The sequence below is a fragment of the Aotus nancymaae genome, unplaced genomic scaffold (genome assembly GCF_030222135.1).
Source record: "Aotus nancymaae isolate 86718 unplaced genomic scaffold, 86718_ANA_hifiasm-v0.15.2.pri h1tg000062l, whole genome shotgun sequence".
NCBI classification, from domain to species: Eukaryota; Metazoa; Chordata; class Mammalia; order Primates; family Aotidae; genus Aotus; species Aotus nancymaae.
The window spans coordinates 27,523,380-27,542,547 of NW_026988476.1; the positions used below are offsets into that span (position 1 = coordinate 27,523,380).

Genomic DNA, 19,168 nt, shown 5'->3' on the forward strand with positions numbered 1-19,168 from the left:
TTTAAAAAAATGACAGAGAAATGAAAGACCAGATACATTAAGGTTTTTATTTACCATGACGCCCAGTCAGCGATATTCTGAGTTGTCTTTTCGTACCTTGTGATTGTCTCAGCAACACTTCTAGGGACACTCAAATAAAAACAAATAGCAAAGCAGATGCCACAAAGGCTAAACTTCTTGCCCTAGAATCCCCACAGAGTGCAGAATATCTTTTTTTTAAATTTTAATTTTTTAATTTTTAATTTTTTTATTGCATTTTAGGTTTTGGGGTACATGTGGAGAACATGCAAGATTGTTGCATAGGTACACACATGGCAGTGTGATTTGCTGCCTTCCTCCCCTTCACCTGTATCTGGCATTTCTCCCCATGCTATCTCTCCCCAACTCCCCACCCCCTGCTGTCCCTCCCCTATTTCCCCCCAACAGACCCCAGTGTGTGTGATGCTCCCCTCCCTGTATCCATGTGTTCTCATTGTTCAACACCCACATATGAGTGAGAACATGCGGTGTTTGATTTTGTGTTCTCGTGTCAGTTTGCTGAGAATGATGGTTTCCAGTTTCATCCATGTCCCTACAAAGGATGCGAACTCATCGTTTTTGATGGCTGCATAATATTCCATGGTGTATATGTGCCACATTTTCCCTGTCCAGTCTATCATCGATGGGCATTTATCTTAACTTGCTAGATGCCCTACCCAGCCTCTTAGGGAAGAAGTTTGTTTATCAGTTCAGCATGGTGTTTTGTGGAAAGCATGACAAAGGCTGTGATGCATCTAGCTTCTTTCAGTCCTTCCTTTAACCAGTCTCATCTATAAGAATGCCCGTCTTTAAGACTGAGCTGATACAGTTTGGGTGGGGGGCCATATCTCCAGTGTAAAGTCACCCATTCATTCATTTGCCAAATGTCTACAAGTGCTAGACACTGGGAACACAGTGATGAATGCCACAGAGCCCCTGCTTTCAAGGAGCTCGTGGTCTACTGGTAACTCAGACCAGTGGTTCAACCACCACCACGAAGGGCGATCAGCACTCAGTGGGGGAAGCAGAGACTGCCAAGGAAGCCACGTTGTACAGCCTGGAAGATAAGAAAAGACTTCCCAGAAAAATAGCAATAAGTCATGAAATCATGAAGCTTAGATAAAGGTTTTACAGGTGATGAGAGGGGAGAGTGAGAGAATGAAAGAGAATGGGGCTTGATTGAGCCTGTGGGAAGTATAGTATCATCAAAGCATAGAATCATCAAAGCATAGAGATTTCAGGGGGCCACAAACGGTGGTGTGATAGAATGAGGCTCTGCAGCTGTGCTGTCCAATACAGTAGCCAATGCCCATATTTGGCTACTTATTTTAGAGACAGGGTTTTGTCCTGTTGCCTAGGCTGGAATTCAGTGCCACAATCATAGCTCACTGCAGTCTCGAAGTCCTGGCCCCAAGTGATCCTCCTGCCATGGCTTCCCAAAATACTGGAATTACAGGTGTGAGCTACTGTGCCTGGCTGTACATTTGGCTATTTAATTTTAAGTGAATGAAAATTAAATACAAGTAGAAAAGCAGTTTCTCGGTTGTACTAGCCACATTGAAAGTGCTCAGTAGCCACTGTGGTGCTACTACATTGGACTACACAGATATGAAATATTTCCATAATCACAGTTCTGCTGGACATTGCTGCTCTAGAGGCTGGCAGGGGCCAGTCAATGAGGAACTTTGAATGACATGCCAAGGTGTTTGGACCTTATCCTGAGGATAAGATGCCACTGAAGCATTCAATATAGGGGAGTAGAATGATTAAATCTGTGTGTTAGAAAAGCCACTCTATCGGTCACAAAAGAGGTTAGAGGCAAGGCTAGGAATTAGAAGTATCAGTGAAAAAAAGTATTGGATTAAGCAGAACGAGAGAGGATGGGGGCCTTGGACGGGTAAAATAGGAGAGAAGTGTATGGACTCAAGAAATTTTAAGAAATAGAATGAATGAAACATATTAATATAGAACAATATCTAAACAGATGTGGAGGATGAGAAGGCAGAGGTGAGGTTGATCTCTGGCTTGGGCCAGCTAGTGAACTGTTAACATAGACAGGGACAACGGCAGAGGAAAGGAACAGGTCTGGGGACGAGTGATAATAAATTCAACTTTGCTTTTGCTATATTTAAGGGATACAAGGAGGCATCCAAGTGAGCTGCAGAAGACATTTAAATAGAGCTAAAGCTCAAAGGACAAATCTAGGCCGGAGGTTAAGATTTTGACGTCACCACCGTATGGATGACAGTTGAAGCCATGGGAGTAAAGGAACTCCCCAAGGGAGAGTGTACAGAATGAGATGCTAAGAAGGTGGAGGGTTAAACTCAGAGAATGCTGACGGTAATAAGATAAGCCTAGGAAGACGAGTCAAGGGAAGCAACCAGGGAGGCAGAAATAGAACCAAAAGAAAGTAATGGGATCCAAGCAAAGAGAGTATGTAGGAAAAATGAACGATCATTGTGTTAAAAGAGAAAGGTCGATCATTGGGGAAAGCACTTCCAGAGAATTGATGAGGGCAGAAGGTACATTGCAGTGGGTTGAAGAGTGAATGGGAGTTGACCAAGTGACAACAAATATAAACAACTCTTTCAGGATAGCTCATTCCCATCTATATCCACTGTGCCATTTTCAAATGTCTACCTCATAGTAAAGATATTTGTGAACTGTCTTACCTTCTAAACCACTCTAAGCTCATTAAAAGTACAGATGGCTATTCTATATTTTTACTCCTCATTGTTTCTAGTGTGGGTTTTACATATAGAAAATGCTCTGTTTAAATGTTTAATACATTTCCAGCTTTTAAATTTTCAGATTTAAATATCAAATGTGTATTATTTTCATGCATTATTCCCTTACACAACTTTTTTTGATTGAGAAGGACTCACTTTCAGGTGAGAAAAGGTAAGTCCATAATTTAATAGACTCTTATAGTTGCAGGAAATTTTGTGAGTTGGGGGAGGGGAAATTTAAAAAATCAGAAAACAGACCAAGGACAAATGTGTTTTAATAAAAAATCTATTACGGTTATTTACACCAATTCCTTGATAAGCATATAAATGTAAACTTTTATTGTTGGCATTATTTCATATATGATTTATCCAAATTTAGAGTTAATACTGTCATTGGAGTGTACAGGAAGTGAGAAAATTTTGTTATATTCACAGAATATACATCCACGTGCATTCAAAATATGTCCTTCTCTAAGCCAGTGGTATAGACACTGTCCCATTGGCTCTGCTTCTGCCTCGCAGGTGTACGCTGGGATCAGTCACATCATCCACATGCTCCTCACTCTTCTTTTCCTTCAGGCTGTTGATGAACCTCAGGGTGATTTCATCCCATTCTTCAGGCAACAGCATCAGCAGAAACCCAATGCAGATGATGATGGTAGCAGCCAGGCGGACAACATTGAATATCACCTCCTGCTTTAGGAGATCCACAGCTAGGAAAGAAAAATCAAGTCAGTCACAGCCTATGCCTGTTTCTAAGCTTTGAAAACAAGTCACCAGAGTCCGTGTTACTTCTAGAGATTTCCAAGAGCCTTCTTTATTTTTCCAAGTTAGTGTTTCCTTTTTCCATATTGCGAGGTTTGCTTTCCATTCCCTGTCTCTAAATCATGTTTATCCTATCAAGGTTTGGCTCAAATTCCATATAATCTGACTTACCTACCTCCCCAGTTTTCTCTCGATACTTTTCCTCTGTACTCCTTTACCCTTCTCCAGCTTCATTGGACCACTGAAGATTTTTCAAATGACCCAAACTTGTATCTAAGACTTGTGTAGGCTGTTCTTTTTAAAAATTTAATGCAGGTGAAATTCATGTAGTATAAAATTAACCATTTTAAAATGGACTTAGTGGCACTTAGTATATTCAGAATATTACACATCCACCACCTCTCTCTGGTCCCCAAATATCTCCATCACTTCAAAATAAAACCCCATACCCATTAAGAAGTTACTCCTCAGCTTCTTACCCCCAGTCCCCAGCTCTTAGCAACCACCAATCTGCTTTTTTCCCCTATGGATCTGCCTATTCTAGATATTTTATATAAATGGAGCTACAGTCTCTGTGATCTTTTGTGACTGGCTTCTTTCACTTAGCGTGATGTTTTTGAGGTCCATCCATGTTGTATCATGTGTCAGTATCTCATTCCTTCTTATGGCCTGAATAATATTTCATTGTATCATAATTTGGTTATTCATTCATCTGCCAATAGACAGTTAGGCTCCTCTACCTTTTTGCTATTGTGAATAGGGCTACTATGAACATTTGTACATGAGGCTTTTTTGAATCTCTGTTTTCACTTTTTTGGGGTATACACTCAGGAGTGGAGTTGGCCACACATATGCTGTTCCTTTTGCATGAGCTACCCTTCACTCCTCATATCTCACTTCATCCAGCTAAACCTCTCCTTAGATCTGTCTCCTTAGGCTTCTCGCAGGAAGCCTTTTGGATGTTCTTCCGAAGCACCCTCACAGCATTCAGCACATACCTCTATCAAAGCAATTCTCTCTCCGTGTTGTAATTACTCTTTTTTTTTTTTTGTTTCCCTCTCAATGCTGCATGGTCCTGAGGGCAGGGATGTACCTTATTCAGGACCTGTCACTAGTGTTAACACGGTTCCTGGTGTACACTAATTGCTCAGAAATTATTTGTGAGATGAATGAATGAACTTTCTTGACAACTCCACTCTGTTATTCATTTCCTCTGAATATCTTATAGTCACTGGAGTCTGTCTCATACAATTTGTCATTTAATTACGAATTATTTTGTAGAGTTCCAAGTTGTTTCATGTAGGTTGGCCTTCCCTTACAAATTCCATCATAAGCATATTAAGAGAATAATCATGTAATTTTTTTCTATCTTTTTTTGCAGCCCTGATCATATGACAAATGTTCAATAAACATTTGCTGATTGTCATGGATGACAGAAAAGTGGCCACTCAAGACTTGAAATTATACAATTTTAAAGTTAAAGGACTGTACAATCATCCAGATAATCCATTTGCATTACTTGTTTCACTGGGAGGTTTCTCTAGAAATATCCTGGAAAAATAGCTTCTCTTGTCTCTGAGGTGAGTAAAATTGCTTTTTCCTTATATTTATTCCAGAGGGTCACGTGCTCTGCCCCAGGAGAGGCTTTGCGGCTCCCCGTGGATAGTCTGAGGATAAGCCAGCCCCATGTACATTCTCTACACTTTCATTAATGATGGTTACTTGAAAGTCCTATGCTGGGATGCCTTTTGTTTCCATAGGACTTCATCTAAAAATACCACAAAATTAGGTTGTCAGGGAGATTACATGAAACCCAAATGATACATTTGGTATTTCATCCTAAAAGCACAATCAAGTAAAAACAGTGTTTCTGTACTGCAAATTTTAAATCTGCTGCATAGTTATTCTGTTGTCTGCCACCTTCATGATACTTAAAAACATCTTGCCAGGCAAGAGACATAATTCACAATTGCCAGAAGGAACAACTCAGGACACAGAACAAACACAACCAAGAGACTTGTTGTAGTGGCCAGAATCTGCGCATATCAAATGGTACCTGTACCTGCATTTCCAGGAACGCTGAGCACTGTCCCAATGGAGATTAGGATTGGGTATGTCAGTACCACCCCAACATTCACCAGGATGTTGAAGGCTGTAAAATAGAAGAGGAAATACAAGATAAAGGAGAAATAATATGCTGGACTTTTTTCTTCTTATAGTAAATGAATCAATGTCTCTGTTAAATGTGTCTTTTAAACTGTCTATACGTTTCGTCCTCTAACTTTGGAGATGGATGCATGTATACCTGCCTGAATTAGTCATTTTCTTTTCTTCTCCTCTGCCACTCTGTTTACCTGAGCTCTTGCCAATAGGCTGGCAAAAGGTGTTTGGAGCAAATACAAAGTGGTAAAATAATTAATTCACAACACTGCTTATTAGCACTATAAAAGTAGGTTGGGACCAGCCAGACATTAAAAACAGGTGGTTGATTGAAGTTTGGTGCCTCATCTCTTTATTGCTGTGCTATTTTATGCCACGTTTCTGGACATTAAATGGCTCTACTGTTACTGCCTAAAGGAAGATCTATCCAATGATAGTCTATGCTGTTTAATCCCCTCTCTCTCGAGGTCTGCATCATATGGGCAAACAAGGGTGGGTTCAATGTAATTCACTGAATTCCAGAGACTGTCTCCACATTCTGATTTGATAATCAGAATGTACAGATAACCAGAGGCAGACCCACAGAACCAACTGAAGGTGTAGCTTGATGCTCTTCAATGAATACCTCTGGACCTCGTTGGTTAAATATAAAATTAGTTAAAATAATCATTTATCCAATTTAAAACTTATCAAAAACACGTTTTCAAAAAGAAAATTATTTCAAAAAGTTATAAGTTACAAAGCATTATTCTGATAGAGTCCAATCAAATGTTTGTTTCACAGGATAGAGAGATGAGTGCTGACAATTGTAAAAGGTCCTCAATTCAGAGATCTCCACGACAGTGAGGCAAGCATGTTGCCTCTGTCTCTGTAGAACCAAAAGAAGTTCTAGAGCCATTTTAATTAGGATGATGTATGTTTCTCTAATGCCATCTATAATTCCTGCTTTAAACCCACTGGGTCACTTGTGCTTGGTAGTTAGAAACAGTGAGTTTGAGTTTTACAAGATGTGGGCTCCTTTATATTATTCATACAATAGTAGAAGCAAGCAAGGCAGAGGGTCTCCCTAAGCTAATAACAGCTCCTCCTTCCTGACAAAGCTGCAGCATGAATGAATATTCCAGCATTTCGACTCTCTCCTTAGATGCAGGGAGTCCAATATGGCAAATTCTTGCAAATCAGGAATTCATTAAATACAGTACAGGCTCTGCTGCAGGACTCCATAGTATGGGGCCTAGCCTGAGTTTACATGCAATTCAGACATGCTAGGTGAATGGATGAGGCTAACTTGCATCTGAGCTAACACATTTCCTGGCTAACACATTTCCTGAGAGGAGTGACCCAAAATAAACATAAGCAAACAAGAAACTATAGCTAGAGGAGATGTGGGGTAGCTCAGGATGCAGATTGTGTATCTCTCAGACCTGTTTCTCAGCTTGGCCTCAGCTAGACCATGTCTGATCTCTATGGAGAAGAAAGGGATGGAAATAAACACTTAGGAATAGGAGCACTGAAGACTGTAAGACCCTGGGGTGTGTAACAGCTAGGAGAGGCTATCTCCTCGATTGTTATAGCACAGCTTTGGCACAGTGAGCTCCAATGGGCCTGGTGGAGCAGCGGCAGTGCTGACTGGCACTGCAGCCAGTGGAGTGTGGAGCTCACACTGCTTGGTGGAGAATGCCAGTGTTCAGCTAACACAGGTGGCCTCCAGCCTCTGCAGGCTTTCCTAGGAGCATGTATTGGATATGCCAAGGAGTATATGTTGGTGGAGGGCTACTTTGCAGCCAGGTGGAAATCGTGGGATTAACAATGAGGGGACTAAAGGCCATTGAAATTTTAGTTATAATTGTTCCCAGTTAGGTTGTTTTTGGCCAGAAAATAATCAAGGTGCTTTTAATGAGGATGTTTTGGTATTATGGAAATAACACTATTGATTTCTACTCAGCAGAGGTTATGAGAGGTGCAACCATATAATTTTGGCATTGAAAAGTGGAACTCAAGGGACCAACAATTAATGTTTGATTCTTTTCTTTAGTGTTTCCTGTCTAAGACCTCTCCTGAGTCTGAGGGGCTGAGCCAGCATAGAAAAAATGACCCAATCAATACCCTTGCAGGGATGAAAAGAAGGACATTTTGCTCCCAGGAATTGCAGTGCTGCTACTATTTCAAATTATATCACCTCAATAAAGAAGGTCAGTTGAGGGTTGATGGATGTCCTGCAGGCTAGGATTGTGGGAAAATGTGGGCAGAGGGAATTGACCTCTGAGTAGCATGTGGAGATAGGAGTGGCATGAAAAGGATTTGATTCTGAGTAAACAGACACCAAGTCTTTGGGTTGTTGCTATTTTTTGACTGCTTGTTGAGAGAAGAGCAGCCTTATTATTTTTTAGGCTCCTCTCACGTCAAGTGACAACAGCAGCACAGCTTTAAAATTCAGATCCTGGAGCTCAGGTGAAGCCGCCAGCCTCAGAGCTATAGGAAGCTGGCAGTGAAGACATTATAAGGACTCCAGGTGATTTTTTTTCTTGGCCATTAACTAGGCACTGTCTACTCAGCCAGGACCACCAAGCCGAGTGCATGCTGCCATCTCTCTCCTGGCAGTGGCTTCCTATCACAAGTCCATCCTCCATTCTCAGCCAGAGTGAGCTGTTTCATACGCAGATGTGAGCCTGTCACCTCCCTGCTTAAAGATTATTAAGTAGACTTTAAATCCAAACACCTCAAATTGGCTTTCCAGGCTCTTCTCAACCTGATTACCTCTTAAATAGCCCCTCCCTCCCTCCCTCCCTCCCTCCCTCCCTCCCTTCCTTCCCCTGCCCCGAACCCAGTGCTCTCACAAGTTGGGACCACTCAGTTCTTTGAATTCACCATCTACTCTCTAGCCTCTGCCCAGCACACCATGGCACACATGGAACTTTATAACATGATATATTGCATTAGAAAGAATGAATGTGGCTGAAGAATGGATTGAAGGCCAATAGTAAACAGAGAGGCCTGGGCCTCCAGTGCATACCTTAACTCACAGGAGGCACACTAGTTGGATAGCTTGAACCTAATCAACCAGTAGCTTGCAAAGAACCTTCTAAACATGACCAATGATATTGACCAACCTAAGTTTGGGAACTAGAGCACAGAGTTACCCAAGAAAATAATCCTATGATGATGATCTATCCAAAGAAAGATTGAGTGATATAGGGAATGGAAGGCAAAACCTGAGGCCACTTACCTAGCCACAGCCCTGCCATCCCACAGAGACAGCCCCACGGCAGAGCTGCAAAAGAGGACCAGTGCTCCACCTTAGTGAAATACAAGATGACTGGGGTGAAGGAGATGAAGATCAAATTGAAGAAACCCAAGGTGGAGACAAAGTGTGCAGCTTCCCCAAAGTTGGCACTTCCAAGAAACATCTTAAACAAGACCTGAAATGAGAAAGAAGCTCTACAGTCACACAGAGACTTAGCCAGAGCAGAAAGGTAAGTCTTCCTGTTCAATACTGTGAGCTAACTGGCCCAGAGTTTATTCTCCATTTCTTTTTGCTCTGACATCTTCATGGCACTAGATGGGCTATTGAGAGAAGGAATTAAAATACCCTATAGCCTTCATATGAAATAGTAGATGTCATAAAATGAATTTCTTATGGTGCTGAAAACTGCTGGGTACTGTACATTGTGTTAAGTGCCACCATCAATGATGGGTATTGGGTGAATGATAAATAAGTGTCCAGACAAGCCCAGAAAAATCTTCTAGGATTGACGTGCCATTAATCCTTACCTTAAAGCATGGGATTTGTTTTAACCTTATTTCAAAAGATACTGAAAACTAAATTGGACAGAGAGACCCTGTCATTTTGTTGTTGAGAGAAATAATATTTATGCCTTGGATTTATTAGCAATTTTCTTTGTGAGCTTAAAATGACTTCATAAATATGGTGCTTGTTCCCCAGATAAAAAAACAACAGTTTTTATATAGTATAAACCTGTGTGCAGAGGAAGATGGCAACGAGAAGCAAATGGCCAACACAAAATCACAGAACAGGTTAGGGAGAAAGCCAGGTGTACAGTTCATATTTCTTAGCTCCTTAAGCCCTCCACTCCCAATACTAATCCTGTAAGAAATAACATAGAGTGAAGCAGATCTCTTCTGCCTGGAATTATATTATGGTGCAGGTATGATTTGGTGCATGTCAGCAAATATTACCACTCTCAGAATGAATACATTCTGTAACCTGGTCAAGGGAAATCCCTCTGTAAGGCAGCCATTCTAGTCATATAGCAATCCCAGGTACTGCTTCTAATTTCAACTAGTCTAATTATTTTTTTCTGTTGAAAGACTTAAAAGAATTTGAGCATGTGCTACTCTTTGGTCACATCAGACATCTTGGGGGATCTCAGTTGGGGAGCAAGTTAGACACTAATGGCCATTGGGTGAACACTTGTCAAGCTTGTCACACAGAATCAGTGGGCCAAGAAATGTCAATATGGAAATAGACTTCATGCCCTCTGAGCTATGCTGTTGGTTAATAATCAGAACAGGTTTCCAGGAGGGATGAAAAGGGTATTTTCTGCCTTTCAGAGAGTGTTTTCTCATTGAAACACCAAGAAAGGTGAAATTGGAACAGTTCTTTAATACATACAGAAAGTTGACTTTTAAAAGTAGAGTTTTGGAGAATAACCTTTTAGATCTTCTCTCTTAGTTCTCATTCCTGAAGTCAGGTACAGTGACTCTGAATAGAAATTTCTCTGATGACAGGGAACTCCAGAAGAGAAAAATTGGTGGCTACATAAAGCAGACTTAGAGCATCCATTAGAGATAAAAATAGAGTCTTCATTTAGCTGGGAACATGAGCTCCTGTGGCATGGGATTAATATATGGCAAAAGGCCCTCTAGTGATAGCTTGTTTATTATTTCTAACACCCCTTTTGAGTTAAAATAATGACCATAGATAATTAAATTAAAGAAACAGGGAGAGAAGATGCCTTTCTAATGTTCCTGCTATAACTGCCTGATAAATGAGGGATTAGGGCACAGCACATGGGCTTAGAAGTTGTCTAGTCCAGAGTTTAAGTCTTGGCTCTATCACTTCTTGGCTGTATAATTTGGGGCAAGTTATTTAATCTTTTAAAGCCTCAGTTTCCTCATCTGGAAAGTAGAAATAAGTATTTATGCTTCATAAGGTTTTATTAACACAGGCCAAATTTTCAGGCAGATACCCATCACACAAGTACTCAATTTACTTACTATTATTTCAACACATCTATTTTCTTTCTAATCAATGTTTTCATCGTACTTTCTTACTTTAGTACTTAAGTCATGAGTGACAGTTGCTTACAAAAGAAAGTACACAACATACCTTATATAATGCAGATGTAGAGGCTGAACCCACAGCAAATGCCACTCCTATGATGGAATCAGCGTGGAAATTATCTGCATACGCCATCATGACGATGCCGGTAATTGCCATTATTGCAGCAACTATCTGTCAAATAGGATGCAAAGAAACGGAAAAGCAATGATGCCTCTGTATCCTAGAGCAGGCAATTCAAGACTTCATGAAAGCTGCTAAGCACTTCCTTAAACCTAATTACCTTTTCTACATCACTGTTTAAATGTAGGAAGGCTCGTTATTGACATAAATCAATACGTTCATGAGATATCCAGGAAGAGAATATAAAAGCTGCTCCCATTCTAATCAAAGACTAGTAATTTTATTATTTTTCAATATATTTTTACTTTTTTAGGCCTAGTAATTTTAGTTTAGTTTTTTAGCTCAAACTTTCTAGAGATTAACATTTGTACTGGTGAAATAAATTTAATAGGAAGTCACTTCTAAGCATTTTCATGTATTCTGTATTTCATCTATTCTTTTCCCTCCAAACAATTTGGCATACGTTTTAATCAGCTCCTTGGATCAATGTATGTTTCTGAAGATCTCCATCTAATCAGGACCTGATTAGAGAGGCATGATATTGATACAGCTAAGAGATAAAGTTTAGGCCAATGGGAAAAAATAAAGAAAATAATCTCTCATAGGAATTTATAGAGGAGCAAGCTGAGTTGCACTGTCACTTGGAATGTCAAATGGAAGCCAATACTTCCTTTTGTTCACATGAAAATTAATTCCACCTTTCAGGAAAAAAAAAAACACTGAAAGATAATTTCATTTAATTATTCTAGAGCATTAACTGCACAAAGTGAAATATTCATAATTCAACTGAAATCATGGTATACTGTAAATTGATATGATTCTTGCTACATTCAAAACAGGAGTCTACTCTCTTAGTGAAATGCTGGTTCGCATCATCTGTTTAATTGTCTTGAACTGGTTCTACTGGAAGACAGTTCAAAGATACAGCAAACAGTAAAATAACAACACTGGAACAGGTGGCAATATGTCATTTCCTTGTGAAATGGTTTCACTGACTTTAAAATCCAGATGAAAATATGTGAGAAATTTAAACCTACATGGTGATTAATTTTGTTAAGCTTCAGTTCTGAGTATTCCCAAGTAAAGAAATTCTTCTGTAGATAGCTTTTTCACAGATGTGATTTTTGGGGGCCCTTTTGAAGACTATTAGTGAATTACTTTTTATAACATGTAGATTTTTAACATGGAATTATTAACTCACTTGAGGCCAGTGCAAAGTATGTTTCCAATGACATAGAATTCAGACACTGCTAAAGCACGTCTTTTGTTAATGGCCACCAAAAGCAAGGGCCCACTTGGTGTCAGAGTAGCTCTATACTAAAGTGTAGAGTTTATGAAAAACAGCAGGAGAACTTGAGAACAGACTTAGACATGTCAGCAGTGAAAAACCATTTTCATTAAATGTTATCCAGGAGGCTGCTTAATAGGAGGCAGTTTTCTTGCTGAGTATTATATTCTCTGAAGCTGCTGGGTGTGTGTTCTGGTTAGACTCTACCTTAAACTATATGGAATAGAATTTAATACCATGAGGTGTCAAGGAGAGTCCCTAAACAATAAGTAATAGACTCATCAGTAAACATGGTAAGGAAGATATCTAGACCTGGAGATTCTATGAGGGTTATCATGATTTGGGGATTAATAGTTCAACTGGGAATTTGCAACAGTTCTTTGGAGGATCTGATTTCAGGGAAATAAAAGGCACATTAGAAATTTGGCATATCCTGATTTGGTTTTGTGTTTAAATAATGTTCACTGGTTAAAGTGTTCATGCGCACAGATAGATTTCCTTCAACAACTGAACATACGGGATAATACATTGGAGTTAACATTTGTCTTCTTTTAGCTAAGCGTTAGTTGTATTTTCTTGGTCAAATAAGCAAGTGGTTACTTCAAGACAATGCTAACAAAACAGTGTAAGTCCTAATGAACTTTCAAGTGATGTGCTATTTTTTAAGTTATTAAAAACATTCTATAATACATGGGTTTGGGCAATTACATATTATAGTATGTAATTCTGGATTTAGAAAATTGTGAAAACAGTCAATTAAACCCCAAAGCAAAAAACAAAAATGCTGTCTAGAAAATGACAAGCAGTTGATATGATTATCCCTAAGATATGAACACAGGAAGGAACTCTTCCTTTTCTGAGTTAGCCATTAGTAAAAATACATATGCATAAAATTTCTATTATGTTTCCTGAAGATAGGGATTGGACATGGCTAAAAATTACATAACTTTGTAGCAATTCAAAATTATAAGCATAATGAGCTTCTCAAAGATCTTCATTACTCGTTATATTCAATTGCTTGTGAAAATATTAGGCTGGACTACTTAAAATGACATATCAATTATAGCAGTGTCTCTTTCAATTGCCTTCACTGAGAGAAGCATTTTTCACTTTAGGGGGCCAGACAATGCTGTTAAGTTGTGAAAGCATGAAAATCTGAATATTTGAAATGTTAGAAAAATTCTCCATGGGATGAGCAGTAATTCAAAAGTTATATAGTAGGTTCCTGGGGCTGGGTGCAGGTGGAGGGTGTTGTGGGAATAAATTATTTGCCACATTTTAATTTAAATTTCATAAATATCTGATTGGTCAAATTCACTATGGCTATGTTTTAGGAAATTTTCAATATATTATCTATATGATTCTAAGTGAAGGAAGAGATCTCGGCTAATGTTGAAAATGAGGAAAAATTGTGGAGTCGTTGTTTGGGTGATCTTGGAATGGCTTTGCTTGGCACCATTGGTTTACCTTTAGAGAGTAAATACTCTTTAGATGTCTAGAGAACAAATATCCTAAGCACATATCAGTCACACTCATTTTTGGAATCAGTCAGTCATCAAAGAGGGATTAATAATCTATTCTCAAAAGAAAAACACAAAATGACACTTCTTGGCCTCAGCCTTCTGGAAATGTGTCTGCAGGAAGCCAGCGCCTAAAATATTGTGTTAAAAATGCTCATATGTGCTCATTCACATGATGGCAACCACTGAAGGGCTTCTGGGACACGTTAACATCCATATGAGGAATTCTGCTGCTGAAAATACACCATCTAGTGGTGTCACCTGCTCAGCTTCTGAAAAATGTGGGTCTCGACAATCTATTCCAGTTCCAGCCTCTTAACCAATCAGAAGTGTCTAAATAGGATAGAAAACTAGAACAGGCAAAGTGGCTCACGCCTGTAATCCCAGCACTTTGGGAGGCTTAGGTGGGTGGATCACTTGAGGTCAGGAATTCGAGACCAGCCTGGCCATCATGGCGAAACCTTGTCTCTACTAAAAATACAAAACTTAGCCGGGCTTTGGTGGCACATGCCTGTAATCCCAGTTACTTGGGAGGTTGAGGCAGGAGAATTGCTTGAATCCGGGAAATGGAGGTTGCAGTGAACTGAGATCACACCACTGCATTCCAGCTTGGGCAACAGAACAAGACCCTGTCTCAAAAAACAAACAGACAAACAAAAAAAGATGGAAAATAAAACAAAAAACCTTCACCATTATCATTATCTGAACGTGGCGTAGGAGAGAATGTTAGTAACCATAGTGACTATAAAACTGCCAGTACCTCCATTTAAAAGTTTTAAACCTCTCTGCCCTCGCACATTGTGGTGCGCCCACCTGGGGTGAGTCATGGAAGGAAGATGATTTATTTAGCCCATTATCTCAGCATGCCAACTGAGTGGCATGGCCTTGTGAGCCAGCTATCTTCCTCTGCAGGCTGTGGCCCTCGGAGAGCTCTCCGCACCAATTTTCAGAGCCAATCAGAGGGGATCGTGTGGCCATTTGAGCCTGTTCCTAAAGCCCAAAGAGGGCTTTATCAGTGGACGTTTGGTGATCTCACTGTACTAATGCCACCTGTGACCCTGCATGGAGGTTGTTTCTTTTATCTTTCGAAGAATTAGTTTGTGCAGATAAAGCCTAAAGAAATATCTGGCTTTGGCTGTTTTCGTTTTCTTGTATCTTCGTTTTTTCCTTCTCTTTTGGCTCAGGCGATCAAAAGTCCACAAGGGTTTGGTCCCTCTCTACATCTCCATGAGAGGTTATCAGCCTCATCCCATTCACTATGGTTCCCATTCATAGACGGTTTTCACAATTCTTATTTTGCATTAACAGTACCAGCTCTTTGATGATCCAAGGCATTGGATGAACCTTTAGTTGCTTCTCTTCCTACAGTGTTCCTTTAAGATTTTAAAGGTCAAAATGAGTGATTATAACTCAAACATGTTTCCTTACTTTGCCTTGAAGGTAATTCTGTTTCTCAAAGCTAGGTGAGTATGAAGCAGCTGGTTCACAAATGAAACCTTGAATTCCAAAGCCTACGGCAGCCCCTAAAAATGCAGATCTCAGACTCCACTGCTGGCAACTGGTGTCCTCAAGTTGAAGACTGAAGGTCAGTGGTTGTGGTTGGGACACACATTAACAGTTTGACCAAAGGGAAACATGCTGCTGATTATCTCTCTCTGGGTAAATTGAGATAGTCGATTTTCAAGCAACTATGGCTATACAGAACCCTTAAACTTCCGCATATTTTATATTTAAGGTTCTGTGAAAAACTGTCTTTTACTCAGATTCAGTTAAACTGAAAAAGTGCTGAAATGTGAAAAATAAGAGGTGTGGCCATCTATAGCTGTCCAGATGCTGTGTATGAGAGGGGGAGAGGGGCGTCTTGGACAGCAGCAAATCCAAGGGACGCTGTGCCTCTGAACTCCTCCTCTCCCTACAAGCATGGATTTTTGTATAAATACAATCCATTTGAAAATGATGCCAAAGGGAGACCTGGATGTCAAAGATGTAAAGAAATCCCGTGAAGAAAGAGTGAAGGATATATGTGGAGGGTAGACATACTGACTGCACCTTGTTGAAGGGGTTATGGATTCCTTGTGGGTGTAAAATCAGCCAGCCAGCACAGTCCAGCTGTCTCTTTTCTTGGCTGTATTCATAAGTTATTGTCCTGCCAACATGGGGATAAGAGGAAGGATGACTCCCACTGTCCATCCTCCACTGCCTCTTCCAGGATGCATGGAAGTTCTGGGTGGAGAATTCTGCATTGCACGTGAATCAAGAGTAACCAAAGGCAAGATGGAGACAAATTGTCAAATTATGTGTCATCATCTTAACTCTTAATATCAGCATAAATCAGTAGCAGCTCAGCTCCAATATACTGTTTCAGAGCATTCCGGGGCCCAATTTGAATTCAAAGTAGTACATGCTGTGCAATGAAAGATTCAGTTTAACTGAGGTACTTCAGTCAGTTTTTGGTAGATCCTGGAAAGTCTTCGAAACAGCCATAGTTTTGGAAGCTAACTGTATAGGGACCTAAATATAGCTGGAAAATATGTGGCTCCCAAGCCAGACAGACACCAATTCATTTCATAATCTGCTAAGACAGTTGGGATCTGCTGAACCATCCACCAACCACCAATGTTTGCCATATCTTCAAGGAAATTTGAAAGTATATGACAAATTTGAATATCACAAAAAATAAGAGAGGGACAAAATCTGCAAGTTTCTACCACTCCTGTCTAGAATCCACTTTTCACTGGCATAAAATGGATGCCAACAGCAGAGAAGAAAACTCCCAGCCGGTGGCACATTTCCCTTGGGAAAAATTTTTTTTTTTTTAAATTAAGGTGCGTTCTCTCGTTCTTAAGAATTTAAGAGCTCTAGCTAAACATGATAAGGTCTGAGAGACAGGAAAACAACCATTTTCAAAGCTGCAAGAGCTGGATTATCATTTTCTAACATTTTTGCAATCAAAAGTTATCTTTTAAAGAAGTTTACTAATTTTCATGGGATGATCACAGATTAGCTGCAAGCAATTGCTCATGAAAGGGCTTTTTAACACACCAGAGATGAACAATAAATTTGTTGAAATGACTTCATAATAGAAAACTAAATGTAAAACAGATTACCTTTCCATCTGTAATTCAGTGTTCAAAGGAAACAAAATATTAGGAGGTTATTCATAATACATAATTCATTTTTATGTGAGCATTAGTAATTATGGCCTACTGGTGGCCAGATGAACCCATATTTATGATGTTGTAACGTAAAACATCTTTCACTTTGTTCATGGTATTCTTTTTACATAAAAAAAAAAGTAGAGAAGGCCATTTTAAATGTGCAATGAGCACATTCCTGGGGCTAAGCATATGAGAATTAAAATCCAACAAACATCTGTTTCTAAACTACTGATGCTTTAGCATGAACCAGAAATATAAATTTTAATCTGATGATGGAAAGCATCCCTTTTAACTGCTTTTTTCTTTTTAAGAGTAGTCCAGTGGGATGACATCTGGAGGGGCTGTGCTTTAGATTATTTATAGATTTGGGCAATAGCTGCATTTATGTTGTCAGTGCTGTTTGTCCTCCTTAATTTCTCAAATGACCTAATTATATGTGTTCTCAATATGTCTTGGGAGGAAAAGAATTGCTGATTCTCTCAAAGGCAAAATGCTGAATATGTTTTGGTGCTTCTCACCTTCCATGGCCTGATTATGGGCATCACTAAAATTATACTTTACTATTCTTCTGGACATAGCATTGAACACATCCTAATGTTTTACAGTGAGAAGTGAAGCACTTCCTCTCACTTAAAAAGAAAAATATCCTACTTTTTCATGGTGCCTGACACTAACGGTTACTATTCTGCCACCTAGGATGTCTTCACTTATGGCTATGCTTATTAACAAGTACTTGTGAGCGATTTAATATTTCTTCTACTGAGTCTTATTAATTACAGATGCTGTACTAGTTTCCTAAGGCTGCTGTAACAAATTACCGTAAAACTTGGTGACTTAACAGAAATTAATTCTCTCATGGTTCTGAAAGCTGGAAGTTCAAAATACAGCTGGGACGCAAGGCATCTCTAGGAAAAGATACAGTCCTTGCCTCTTCCAGGGTTCTGGTGAATGTCCTGGCATTCCTGGCTGGTGGCCACATCACTCCAATCTTTGTGTCTGTGGTCACATTGCTGCCACCTCTTCTGTGTGTGTTTCTTGTGTGAGTCTCTCATGAGGATGCTCGTTATTGGATTTAGGTCCCACTCAGATAATCCAAGATGATCTCCCCTTTTCAAGATCCCTAAGTTAATAACATCTACAAAGACCCTTTATCCAATAAGGTCACAGTGACAGATTTAGGGGATTAAGATGTGGATAGAGCTTTTCTGGAGTCACCATTCATTCAACCCACTGCAAATGGCAAATTCAGAATGGCAATGGTTAGTAGCCTTTAGGCAGATTTCTTAAATCTGCTATTTAAAGGTAAGTTACACAGCTGTTTTTTTTTTCTCTCTCTAAAATACCTCAAATAAACATTGTACCATTTTGGGTGTAATCTCTTGAATCAGTGATGTCCATGGTTAAATGTGTTCATTCACTCTAATACAACTGATTTTATTACTAGTAAATCTAATCATGAATGTATGGATTTAATTTTGGCATTTGGATGTCACTAAAACAGAAAAGCCTCCAAATCTCTCTTCTCCCTTCTTGTGACAAGACTTTCCAGGTTCTTACAGGTGGTCCATGGTAGTGAAAGATAGTGAAAAGAAAGATCTCAGAAGTATGAGTTCATTTATTGTATCATCCAATGTCAACTGAGCCCGCACTTTGTGCCCTGCAATATTCTAGACATTGGAAATAGAGACAGGGCTGACTTCCTGTTGGAAATAGAAACAGGCCCTTGATATCTAGGGCCCCGTGCTTGGAAGGTCCCCACCCTTGGTTTAATGCTCTGTTGTTGTTATCTTGAAACTATTAATAGTTTTTAACAAGGCCCCTACACTTTCATTTTGCACTGAGCCCCATGGATTAGGTAGCACATCCTGAAAAGAACAGTGAACAATATAGGAAAACTCCCAGCCCTCAAGGACTTGTCAGGGTACCTGATGGTAAACAGCCAGCACCAGTACCCCAGGCATAAATACATGATGCTGAGCCCTTTGGGGTCAAATCTAAGATAAGCCAGTAAAGAACGTAGTATCACATTTGGATATATTGTAATGGTACCACCGACTGACGCACACAGTTTGATTTTGTCTTCTATCAGAGTTTACTACTTATTA

General features: G+C 39.6%; 1 protein-coding gene across 4 annotated transcripts in view; it reads right to left on the reverse strand.

The window, feature by feature from the left end:
- Positions 1–3,004: 3,004 nt before the first annotated feature.
- The window catches only part of SLC35F4 (solute carrier family 35 member F4), a 296,215-nt gene continuing 280,051 nt past the window's right edge, over positions 3,005–19,168 (reverse strand). For 3 of the 4 annotated variants that reach the window (XM_064365911.1, XM_064365910.1, XM_064365914.1), the window contains 4 exons: positions 11,023–11,148; positions 8,899–9,091; positions 5,575–5,664; positions 3,005–3,460 (listed from right to left, as the gene is read on the reverse strand). In XM_064365911.1, the coding sequence (XP_064221981.1) occupies positions 3,219–3,460; positions 5,575–5,664; positions 8,899–9,091; positions 11,023–11,148 (651 nt within the window). In that variant the 3' untranslated portion in view covers positions 3,005–3,218. Of the gene's footprint in view, positions 3,461–5,574; positions 5,665–8,898; positions 9,092–11,022; positions 11,149–15,954; positions 16,409–19,168 lie in introns of those variants that run through there. The other variant, XM_064365913.1, reaches the window with a different exon arrangement.